The sequence below is a fragment of the Pecten maximus genome, chromosome 8 (assembly GCF_902652985.1).
Source record: "Pecten maximus chromosome 8, xPecMax1.1, whole genome shotgun sequence".
NCBI classification, from domain to species: Eukaryota; Metazoa; Mollusca; class Bivalvia; order Pectinida; family Pectinidae; genus Pecten; species Pecten maximus.
In genome coordinates, this window is record NC_047022.1 from 42,972,697 (window position 1) to 42,985,734 (window position 13,038).

General features: G+C 38.2%; 1 protein-coding gene across 1 annotated transcript in view; it reads left to right on the forward strand.

The window, feature by feature from the left end:
* Positions 1 to 1,577: 1,577 nt before the first annotated feature.
* Positions 1,578 to 13,038, forward strand: part of LOC117332347 (F-box only protein 21-like) — a 37,996-nt gene continuing 26,535 nt past the window's right edge. The window contains exons 1-7 of the mRNA XM_033891233.1: positions 1,578 to 1,777; positions 6,650 to 6,892; positions 7,391 to 7,518; positions 7,763 to 7,897; positions 8,507 to 8,643; positions 9,178 to 9,311; positions 10,849 to 10,993. Of these exons, the coding sequence (XP_033747124.1) occupies positions 1,578 to 1,777; positions 6,650 to 6,892; positions 7,391 to 7,518; positions 7,763 to 7,897; positions 8,507 to 8,643; positions 9,178 to 9,311; positions 10,849 to 10,993 (1,122 nt within the window). The remainder of the gene's footprint in view (positions 1,778 to 6,649; positions 6,893 to 7,390; positions 7,519 to 7,762; positions 7,898 to 8,506; positions 8,644 to 9,177; positions 9,312 to 10,848; positions 10,994 to 13,038) is intronic.

Here is a 13,038-nt window from a genome sequence, read left to right on the forward strand (position 1 = left end):
CATATTTGGAGCGCGCTCACAATCAACATTATTCTGACCCAGATCGAAGCTGAACTTCAGTTAAATCTGCTTCAGTCGGGCGTTTTGAATTGGGACCCTGCTCCGAATATTAGGCTAATAGCTTATTTAGTGAGGGCGATCCGAAAATAATATTCATGATTTTGGGGCTCGCTCTGAATATATTGGTGCTCTAAATATTGATGCCTGATTTGTTACAGTGTAGACGTTTATGGATTGTTTAGATTAAAATTCGCAAAAAATGACACGTTTTTCGGGCGGTTTTGTTTTAGTGGAAGGGGGGGGGGGGGGGGGGGGGGTGCAGATTAAAATTCCGTAAAAACAAGCAACCCAAAACGTCTGAAAATGCGCTAGTTACACCTTACCAAGGTCCAACTACACAACCATAGCAACTTTTTTTTTTTACTTCTTTACGTCTCCCCGTCTATTCAAAATACGATGCATCGCAGTTTTTGCGTCCGATTTTGTGGACACATTAATTCTGCGACATTTCCCTAGAGTGTTTTATTATTTGGATGTACTAGGATGCTTTGGAGTGTCTTGTGTGATATGGCTTCGTGTCTGTAGTTACGTCATGGCCGCGTTATATTCTCTGGATGGTTTCGGATATATACCTTTGATATACGGAATGACATTGTGGCCTGTACCCCCACCCCCCTTTCGCTTTGGCACTGTTTTTGTACCGCTTTAGGGCCAATTCCGGATATTTAAACGGTTCCATTGCCTTTATCTGTGTGCCTTGCTGTTCTGTGACTACGTTGTATAGTCTTCATATATTGAGCAATGTGTGTAGCGTTAAATTTAGGGAACCGTCGACCAAGAAGAAGCACTTAAAACTTTTATGGTAGGCGTTAAATCTCGGTACATTCCATCTTTATATTTGTCCACATCTTTAGATAAAAAAAAATAATAAAAAGTCCAAGCATCTTTTCTGATATGTATATGAAAAAAAAATCCCTGATATACCAAATAATCTGTCAGAAATTTTCAAAACATTTAAAAGCCGAAATCTAATCATTCTTATTAAAATAAGTGTTACATATTTCAGACCTAACAAGGGGCCGGGCCTAGCTAGTCGTTTATGCGACAAGCCTATTCGTCAGTTTTTAAATGTAATATTTGAAACATGACTGACCTGAAAATGTTAATACAGGCATTTCATGTTTTTGTCAAAGCTCGTCTGAAAACAATATAAAATCACCAGGTCCGTACGCATCTTTGTATCATAAATGAACAACACCGGTCAGACTGGTCTAACCGTTTGGACCGCAAAAACGAAAGCGGCCCATGTAAGGTCGTATAAGGAACGACAACTCTAGATGGTGGTAGATTCATAATTACGAACCGCTCCCTTTAAATATCTTTCAAACTACAGTATAGGTCTAAATATCAATTAGTAGCACATGATATCTGTGAAACAGGCTATTTGTCAATCTGTTTAAAATTTTTGATTTTTCTATTTCGTTGCTGGTGTTATTTTTGGGAAAAAATTGCAATACCTGATGTGAATTTCACCCAAATTCAATCACGGATAAGTCCCCATTTCGTAAACAATAAAGATGGCCGTCACAGATGCAGAACTTTCGATGTCTGATGATTTGGATGTCAATTTTCTTGATCTTCCTCATGAACTAATAGATTTGATATTGCAGAATGAGATTTTGAATGCTAAAGATATTTGTAACATTTCACAAACATGCACAGTTATAAAGGATGTCTGTCAGAGTAAGGAATTATGGCGACGGAAGATGCAACAGAGGTACTGAAACAGTAACGTTACAGTAGGTCTACTGTAAATAGAAAAAAAACTGAAGTGTAGCTACTGCTGAAAACAGAGGAATGACACCATTCTGTGTGTCTCATTTAACATAATATTGTATGCAAAGGATTAAATTGACATCTTTTAACCCGTCTGACTATTTGATTTACTCCCGACAATGTAAGAGCCATTTATGGTGTGGGGGTCCAGAGGAAACTCGGACCCGAGAAACTTATAACGGGCGCCGTCAGAACCAAAACAATATCCAGAGGCCTTTATAATGGACTAGCTGAAGATGAAGCCAAAGTTTCCTCTGGCCCTGACACCATGTCTGGTGTTATTGTCAGGGCCAGAGGAAACTCAGGCTATCTGTCTGTCTGTCAACAATGACCTTGTGAACACGAAAACTTAAGTTAAGATCAACCAAGTTTGTTGAAACTATATATGGCAATCAGATATCAAAAAGATCTTGGCCGAGTTCAAAAAGCGGAATCAATTGACCGTAACTTACAGGGTATTGTCCTTTATATTATTATTATTATATAATATGTTGTATATGCAACCATATATCAACAAGATCTGTGACGAGCTCGAAAATAGAAATTATTTGACAGTAACTTACAGGCTAATTGCCCTTTGTAATGATATAATTATTTACATTTTTTTTGCCTGTCTGGAGCATAATTGGGCAAAGGAAATCTAACATTGTACATGTATATAATGAACAGATCTAGAGAGTCAGGATTTTTTCTCAATGGTTTGAGTTAGGGCCGTTTTGTCTCATTTTGGGAAGAAAATTGGGGAAGATTTTTTCAGGAGTAAACTGCAAATTTTGGGTATTTGGTTTAAATATGAAATAATTTCAATTGGGAATGGGGCCCGAAAAAGCCCCCAGAAAAAGCCTTGAGGTGTTGATCCCCTTGGGACGGAGGGATGGGGGCCTTTTGGGGAAATTGAGGTTAATCATTTAAACCCCTACTTGTCATAAACGCCTGAATGGATTCTGATGAAATTTGGTCTGGGGCATTATTGGACAAAGGAAATACATTGTATAAATAGAGGTTGTAGCTCCCTGGCCTATCGGGGCCAGAGAGGCAGAGAGTATGGAAATTAAGGTAAATCCTGATTACCGGTAGCTTTAAATCCCTTCTTCTCCTGAACACCTGAATGGATTTTGAAGAAATTAAGTCTTGAGCATTATTTGGCCAAGGAAATGTATCATTGTATAAGTGGAGGATGTGGCCCCCCTGAGTCAGGAGGGATGGGGCCCAAAAGGGCAAATTGCATAATTGAGGTGAATCTGTTTAAATCGCTACTTAAGTCCTGAACAATTATGTCTGAAGAATTATTTTGTAATTCTGTATGTTGTATAAGTGAAGGATTTTGACACCCTTAGGGCAGGAGAAAGTGGGCCTAATTGGGGAAATATAGCAAAAAAAAAGAGCTTTAGAATACTTTTTCTTTGTCGAGAATGACAGGATTTAGTTCACCTGTATTACTAGTTTGAACCATTTGTGGCAGTTCAAAAGTAGGGAAATGTTTGAAACATAATTTGAATACAGCATTTTGCCATAATTACTGAAATATCCAGGTGAGTAAGGCCCTTTAGGCCTCTTGTTTCAATTTGTATTTCAATCTGACGAAAATTGACTTTTTAGGTCACCTGAGACAAAGTCTCAAATGACCTATTCTTATCGCCTTTTATCCGTCGTCGTCCGTCGTCCGTCGTCCGTCCGTAAACAATTTACATTTTCAACTTCTTCTCCAAAACCACTGAACTAAATTCAATGAAATTTGGCAGGAAGCTTCTATGGCTAAAGGTCAACCAAAATTGTGAATTATATGGTCCCCATCCTCCAGGGGCCTGAGGGGCGGGGCCAAAAAGGGTCAAATTGACTAAAACTTCAAAAATCTTCTTCTCTACTCTCAGGTAAGGTGGAATCAAACACTCTTCATAGATGAAAGGGTCTTAAGGTGCTTTACCAAAATTGTGAATTTCATGACTCTGGGGTCTCATCTTTGCCCCTGGGGAGTGGGTAAAATTTACTATAGTTTATATAGGGAAATCACATTTTTGACTATTATTTGTTGGATTTGTGTTGGAATTCATTCTAACTTGATTCAAAATATCAGCATAGGATGACAGTTTGATGGTATGTACATGTTGGCCCTGGTTGACCCCCAGGGGCTGGTGGGCGTTGCCAAAAAGGGTCAAATTGACTGAAATTTCAAAAATCTTCTTCTCTACTATCAGATATGATAGAATCAAATACTCTTCATAGATGGAAGGTTCTTAATGTGCCTTACGAAAATTGTGAATTTCATGACCCTGGGGTCTCACGTTTGCCCCAGGGGAGGGGGTAAACTTTACTATAGTTTATATAGGGAAATCACATTTTTTACTATTATTTGTTGGATTTCAATTGGAATTCATTCTAACTTGGTTCAAATTATCAGCTTGGGATGACAGTTTGATGGTATGTACATGTTGGCCCTGGTAGACCCCCAGGGGCTGGTGGGCGGGGCCAAAAAGGGTCAAATTGACTGAAATTTCAAAAATCTTCTTCTCTACTCTCAGATTTGGTAGAATCAAATACTCTTCATAGATGGAAGGGTCTAAAGGTGCTTTACCAAAATTGTGAATTTCATATACCCTGGGGTCTCATGTTTGCCCCTGGGGAGGGGGTAAACCTTACTATAGTTTATAAAGGTCCGGTGAGCTTATGCCATGGCGCGGCGTCCGTCGTCCGTCCGTCCGTCCGTCAACATTTGCTTCAAATCGCTACTAGTCATAAAGTTCTTATTGGATTTTGACCAAATTTGGCCAGAAACATCCTTGGCAGAATGGGAACAGATTTTGCATAAATGGTGATTCTGACCCCTTAGGGGCCAAAGGGGCGGGGCCCAATAGGGGAAATAGAGGTAATTCCTTTAAATCGCTACTAGTCATAAAGTTATGAATGGATTTGAACCCAATTTGGTCAGAAACATCCTTGGGGGAAGGGGAAGAGATTTTGCATATATGGTGGCTCTGACCCCCGAGGGGCCAAGGGGGCGGGGCTCAATAGGGGAAATAGAGGTAATTCCTTTAAATCACTAATAGTCATAAAGTTATGAATGGATTTCAATCCAATTTGGTCAGAAACATCCTTGGGGGAAGGGGAACAGATTTTGCATAAATGGTGATTCTGACCCCCGAGGGGCCAAAGGGGCAGGGCCAAATATGGGAAATAGAGGTAATTCCTCTAAATCTCTACTAGTCATAAAGTTATGAATGGATTTGAACCCAATTTGGTCAGAAACATCCTTGGGGGAAGGGGAAGAGATTTTGCATAAATGGTGGCTCTGACCCCCGAGGGGCCAAAGGGGCGGGTCCAATAGGGGAAATTGAGGTAATTCCTTTAAATCACCTACTAGTCATAACGTTATGAATGGATTTGAACCCAATTTGATCAGAAACATCCTTGGGGGAAGGGGAACAGATTTTGCATAAACGGTGACTCTGACCCTAAAGGGGCAAAAAGAGCGGGGCCCAGTGGGGGAAGTAGAAGTAATTCCTTTGAATCGCTACTAGTCATAAAATTATGAATGGATTTGAACCCAATTTGGTCCGAAACTTCCTTGGGGGAAGGGGAACAGATTTTGCATAAATGGTGGCTCTGACCCTAAAGGGGCCAAAAGGGTGGGGCCCAGTGGGGGAAATAGAGGTAATTCCTTTTAATCGCTATTAGTCATCAAGTTATGAATGGATTTGAACCCAATTTGGTCAGAAACAGGGGAACAGATTTTGCATAAATGGTGACTCTGACCCCCGAATGGCCAAAGGGTTGGGGCCCAATAGGTGAAATAGAGGTAATTCCTTTAAATCGCTACTTGTCACAAAGTGATGAATGCATGTTCTATAAACAATTCTTGAGATCTTTCAGACCTTAGAGAGTCTGGACTTCATTAATCTTTAAAGCAGTTCGGATTCCCACACTATAACCATATATAGCATTGTTAGAGTTTTACAAATAAAACAAATTGAATATGAACATTATTTCGACATTTGGTCTAATCCAACCAGGTGAGCGATACAGGCCCCATGGGCCTCTTGTTTTTATTGGAATTCATTCTAACTTTGTTAACATTATCAGCTTGGGATGACAGTTTGATGGTATGTACATGTTTGCCCTGACTGACCCCCAGGGGCTGATGGGGGGGGGGGGGGGGGGGGGGGGGGGGGGGGAAGGGTCAAATTAACTGAAATTTTAAAGATCTTCTTCTTACAACCCAAATAAGGTAGAATCAAATACTCTTCATAGATGGAAGGGTCTTAAGGTGCTTTACCATAACTGTGAATTTCCTAGCCCTGGGGTATCATGTTTGCCCCATGGGAGGGGATAAACTTTACTATAGTTGTAGGGAAATCACATTTTTGACTATCATTTGTTTTATTTGTTTTGAAATTCATTCTAAATTTGTTAACATTATCAGCATGGGATGACTGCTTAATGGTATGCACATATTGGCCCTGACTGATCCCTTAGACTGATGGGTCAGGCCAAAAAGTGTCAATCAAATTTACTGAAATATTTCAAAAACCAGGTGACCGTTAAGGCCCATGGGCCTCTTGTTTAGGTAATTATTATTAAATTGAGTTACTTTGATGAATTCAAATAAAAGATGGAAAATTAATTTTTACCTCTTACATTTTTTTTTATTTCAGTGCATACATCATGTATTCATATTGAATACAGCAAAACATATTTTTTAAATGATATGCATGATCTTAGAAATCATGCACCACTCTTTTTGAAATCATGTAAATAAAATAGATTTATTGTGTTACTACATATATATTTTAAGCCTATATTCTTTATTCACAAACAGATGGCCTGGACTGATACAACGCTACAGTCGATCACAGTTACACGATTGGTCGGCAGAATTCAGAAAATGCTTTGTGATAGGACAGAAAGTGAGAAGCATGGTGGAGAGTTTATCCCCTACATATTATAGCTGTGAAGAGGTTTCTGAGGAAGGCTTTGAAGGTTTTGTAAAACTGTTAGATGAGTGCAATGCTGGAGAAATTGTTTTGAACTCGTTAATGGAAATTATTCACGACCAACAAAGGTACATACTTCTAAGACACCCCAGTCAAGAGGTATTGGTGAATGTACTGTAGCTGTTGATATTTATGTATAATAAGCTGTCTATTGTGAAAGAAATGAGATAATCAAATCATCTAACTCAGGTTCTTTATGACCCTGACTATAGCTAGGACATTAATCATAATAAATACTGTACAAACAAATACTAATGCAGACCATCACTTGGTATGTATACATATGTACCCTATCAAAACAAATCATGACAGTATCCAAAATTGATATAAACTACCAAATAAAGTTGTCTCTTTGATATATTGATTCATCATTGATGTTTATTTACTTCCCATGCAATGTTTCTTCTAGATCCTCAGACTGGTTATAATTATTGAAAAACATATTTATATTGTCATGTATATTGTTTTAATCTTGTCTAAAATGTGATGCTGAGATTTCTGCATACTCGTATACATTATAAAGTGTATCCTGGGAACATATACAATGTATGTATTTATATTTTCAGTCATAACAACCTGACAAAGAAGTTTTATGCAGCTAAAGTTTTAAGAAATATTCAACATCATTACCTGGAAAAGAAATGGTCTGTCCACCTTGAGGACCAAGAGCCTTGTAATCAGTGGCTGGAAACAGGTAAGTATCACCTTCTTGGTACGCCATATATAATCCTAGGGGACCAACAGCCTTGAAATCAGTGGCTGGAAACAGGACTATATTGCCCTGATATTTACATAATCAACAAAGAATTTATATATGTATATTATTCGTAATAAATATTTCTTTTTGAAAAACATAGTGTATTATTACAATACTATGTTCACAAACATTTTAAGTACCAACTTCACATTAAGTGGGATATATTTCATTGTGTTCACAGGTGCAATCCTCTTGTCACAATGGTGCCGGCCGACAGAAAACATCATTGAAAATAATGTGTATGATTTACTTGATCATATGACTGCACAAGTTATAACCAAATGTCCTGAAAACATATCAAGCAGCTTCAAAGATGGTATAGTATTTAAAATTACATTGATTCAAGCGTACCTAATTCTCACTACACTCAATGCTTGACATATTGTACTGTAGATTCAAGATTGTTTCAAATGTTAGTTTGAATATCGGCATTATTGCTCAAAAATCAATGTTGCTTGAAATATAATATCACCAACACTTGGCAGGTATGAAAGTATTTGTATAGCTATATTTAAGCTGTATTAAATCATATGATTAGAATAGCAGTTATACAAAATTACAGATATTACACATACAGTCACACAGATGTTTCAAAACTCTTATTCAACTGTACACCCAGTAATAAAACATGGCATTGGTTGTCAGGTAAAAGATCATAATTTGTGGTCAAACATAAGTATTTGCTTGTAATTTAATATTTTGTAAACATCTAAAAAAACACTTAATTCATTGGTACCAGATTTCATCATGACATTGAATTCTGAAAGTCAACCTTTTAAAAGTATAAAAAGCATTTAAGATAGTATCTAATAAGCTGAGTCATTGATGCTGAAATACACCTATAGTGTCATTGGTATAATTTATATTTTTTATTTCAATTTTCTTGATCCATTTTATGATATCATTAAGATTTGTTGTTATGTAGGTAAACCCGAAGGAGAATGGAGCTCGGAACAAGAACGGACGTTGTTGGAGACCTTAAATGGTGTTCTGTTCCAGGATTACAAACTACGAGGCAATACAGACAACTACTATGATGAACAGAATTCCTTCATTCACAAGGTAATGTGATATTTAGAAGACTAGTATAGTATCACAGAGATTTTCCAGATTCATTATATACTTGACTCTAGCTTTTCCTGTGGGGCTCACTCAAATTTTGAGAATCCACTATATTAGAGTATTTGGATAAATTTCGGAATGACATTCTGATTTTGCCTGAACAAATCTTACAAATATTACTGTATTGCAGGGATAGCACTTTCATTTGATCTTATCAGTGACTAGCCAGAGGCTGGTATGACAATTCTATTTTCAAATTTTTATTATGAAATCTCATGGTCAGTTGATTGATATAGGTTTTATTATTGACAATTAGACTGTATGTTTTTATGAGTTAGAAAACGTTAAAAAACTATGTATCAGTATAGCGTTCAGTTACAGACAGTTGAAGTCTTTCAGTTTAGGTCACAATTCTATTGGAAATAACTACACACTTTATTGACTGTAGAGCTTTAATGCTGTTTGATATCTAAGACAGGAGCTGTTCATCATCGGTGTTAAACTAGACAGCTGTAACTGTGTTCTACTGATCAGGTGTTGGAGAGAGGCCTTGGTATACCAATTACATTAGCCATCGTGTACTCTGCTGTTGCCAGGAGACTTGGTGTCACGTGTCAACTGATAAACTTCCCTCAGCATCTGTTGCTAAAATGGAAGGAGCACCCAATGTTAGTATTGTACCATTATCTATATTATACATGTGAATTTTGTAACATTATACTCGTTAAGTTAGTGTGAATGTTTCCTGCAATAATATCATCTTTAATTAACATGCAAATAAAGAATGATGTACAAAAAATGACACTTCACATAACAAATTATGTTGCCATGGTAATTGGAATGGAAGTCTCTGATTGGTTAAGATTGAGTCATCATCTTATAAATCTAATAATTGGGTGGTGAGGGATCATGAGATACAACTGTTACATTTATAGTACCTCCAATGACTGTAGCTTTGAGAGACATTTTTAACGTCAGGGTGCCTTTGGCACCTGCCGTTATAGGCGTGGTGGGAAAATGTTGTTACTGATAGATCTGTTCCGGCTAACTATTCCTCTTTTCTGTCATACAAATGATATACATCCGCAGCCTAATATAGTTCCTATTTTGATAGCAATTATTGACACAATTTAAGTGATGTAAATCGTGTTTACTGCAATTATTTAAAATGAAATGTTAATGTTTGGTGTTCTAGACTATTTTAGAGTATAATTATTAACCTTTTTCCTCGTCAGTATATGCAATTTTGTTGGCGTAGGATTACGTAGTTCTGTCTCGATACTGCCTTGAAAACGAAAGTAGAAAAATCAGTTTGATCGTCGTAGAAATTTACATGCATTCGCAGAGAAAATATCCACATCTGTTCATCCTGAGTTCACATGCAGAAACATTTGATAGCTTAAAACCAATCATATTTACGTAGTCAAATGCACCCGAGCATTCCATGAGATAACTTCAGCTGTCACGTGACTCTTCACGACACTAGTCAGTCAAAATGGCGGTTATGTCTACTGTAACTAAACCAACGACTGTTCGCAGTTTCATATTCATTTGTAAGTCGCTAGAATACGCAAGAAATATGACCAGGAATTGAAGGCAAGTTGTAACAAACTATATTGCCGTTTTTCGTGAGGATTTTATCAAATACGGTTATTATTTGTTGTTTGAAAAGAATCTAATGATTATGATCCGTGACTGATGTACTGGCCGCGGTGTCAAAACTAGATATGTCTCGTCGGACAACGCGACCGCAATTTTCTATCAATGTTAAAATATGTTTGATAGGCCTTATTAATAACTTAAATTATAAATAAAATAAAAAACTTCGGCTGTGTACATCTTGGATTTTATCTTTAGTTGTAGTTACTTGACAACATGTTCTGTTAATAGACCTATTTGTCGCTCAGTTGATTCTTTTTTCAAAGTTTACAAGCAGCTTTACTGATACAGGAGTATATCAATAATCTTCCACAAGCATTAAAGAAATGGGGAAAGAACTATACTCAGCTATTGTAAAGTTGTCAGCTGATATATGTTATACATGTTTTCTTGAATATATATAGAATAGAAATACCAGGGCCAGATGAAGACATTTCATCTGATACAAATGTAACTGTCTGACTATAAAATCCTATTTTAAATTTCTTATAATATGACCTCAGACCCTGACGTTTCTCAGGGCCTTTGGCCCTTTGATTATTTCAGGGCAACACCTAATCAGCAGTTCACCTACATTGATGCCTTCAATAAAGGCAAATTCCTGAGTGAAGAGAGCTTACCTAATACCTTCGGGCTCCCAGGTAGTATGTTCATCTCCTCCAAAGTCTTCTCTGGGATCGACCCAATAGAGGTGAGAAGCAAAATCTTTAAATGCCTATTGTTTATACACAGTATGTTCATATTGCACAAACAGTGAAACATTTTTAGCAGCGACAGTATTTCACATGATCATCAAAATATATCACTAGCTATATAATGTAGTCCATGTATATGGTGTACATCAAAATTATGTATTGCACTCTTAATGTATACTTCCAATTCATATCGAGCAATAATTGTGGAGTATATTAATGTGACATTTGGACAGTTAGAATGATTATATGTTATCTTCCGTCAGACTACAGTGTTTTGTTACCCCCGTCACAGGTGTACAGTTCTATCTTCCGTCAGTATTTTGGTGTGTTGTTACCCCTGTCACAGGTGTACAGTTCTATCTTCCGTCAGTGTTTTGGTGTGTTGTTACCCACAGGTGTACAGATCTTATCTTCCGTCAGTATTTTGGTGTGTTGTTACCCCTGTCACAGGTGTACAGTTCTATCTTCCGTCAGTGTTTTGGTGTGTTGTTACCCCTGTCACAGGTGTACAGTTCTTATCTTCCGTCAGTGTTTTGGTGTGTTGTTACCCACAGGTGTACAGATCCATCTTCCGTCAGTGTTTTGGTGTGTTGTTACTCACAGGTGTACAGATCTATCTTCCGTCAGTGTTTTGGTGTGTTGTTACCCCATCACAGGTGTACAGATCTATCTTCCGTCAGTGTTTGGTGTGTTGTTACCCCTGTCACAGGTGTACAGATCTTATCTTCCGTCAGTGTTTTGGTGTGTTGTTAGCCCTGTCACAGGTGTACAGATCTTATCTTCCATCAGTGTTTTGGTGTGTTGTTAGCCCTGTCACAGGTGTACAGATCTTATCTTCCGTCAGTGTTTTGGTGTGTTGTTACCCACAGGTGTACAGATCTTATCTTCCGTCAGTGTTTGGTGTGTTGTTACCCACAGGTGTACAGATCTTATCTTCCGTCAGTGTTTTGGTGTGTTGTTACCCACAGGTGTACAGATCTTATCTTCCGTCAGTGTTTTGGTGTGTTGTTACCCACAGGTGTACAGATCTTATCTTCCGTCAGTGTTTTGGTGTGTTGTTACCCCCGTCACAGGTGTACAGATCCATCTTCCGTCAGTGTTTTGGTGTGTTGTTACCCACAGGTGTACAGATCTTATCTTCCGTCAGTGTTTTGGTGTGTTGTTACCCCTGTCACAGGTGTACAGATCTTATCTTCCGTCAGTGTTTTGGTGTGTTGTTACCCCTGTCACAGGTGTACAGATCTATCTTCCATCAGTGTTTTGGTGTGTTGTTACCCCCGTCACAGGTGTACAGATCCATCTTCCATCAGTGTTTTGGTGTGTTGTTACCCCTGTCACAGGTGTACAGATCTATCTTCCGTCAGTGTTTGGTGTCTTGTTACCCACAGGTGTACAGATCTTATCTTCCATCAGTGTTTTGGTGTGTTGTTCCCCCGTCACAGGTGTACAGATCCATCTTCTGTCAGTGTTTTGCTGTGTTGTTACCCACAGGTGTACAGATCCATCTTCCATCAGTGTTTTGGTGTGTTGTTACCCACAGGTGTACAGATCTTATCTTCCATCAGTGTTTTGGTGTGTTGTTACCCCTGTCACAGGTGTACAGATCTTATCTTCCGTCAGTGTTTTGGTGTGTTGTTACCCCTGTCACAGGTGTACAGATCCATCTTCCGTCAGTGTTTTGGTGTGTTGTTACCCACAGGTGTACAGATCTTATCTTCCGTCAGTGTTTTGGTGTGTTGTTACCCCTGTCACAGGTGTACAGATCTTATCTTCCATCAGTGTTTTGGTGTTTTGTTACCCACAGGTGTACAGATCTTATCTTCCGTCAGTGTTTGGTGTGGTGTTACCCACATGTGTACAAATCATATCTTCCGTCAGTGTTTTGGTGTGTTGTTACCCCTGTCACAGGTGTACAGATCTTATCTTCCGTCAGTGTTTTGGTGTGTTGTTACCCCCATCACAGGTGTACAGATCATATCTTCCGTCAGTGTTTTGGTGTGTTGTTACCCCTGTCACAGGTGTACAGATCTTATCTTCCGTC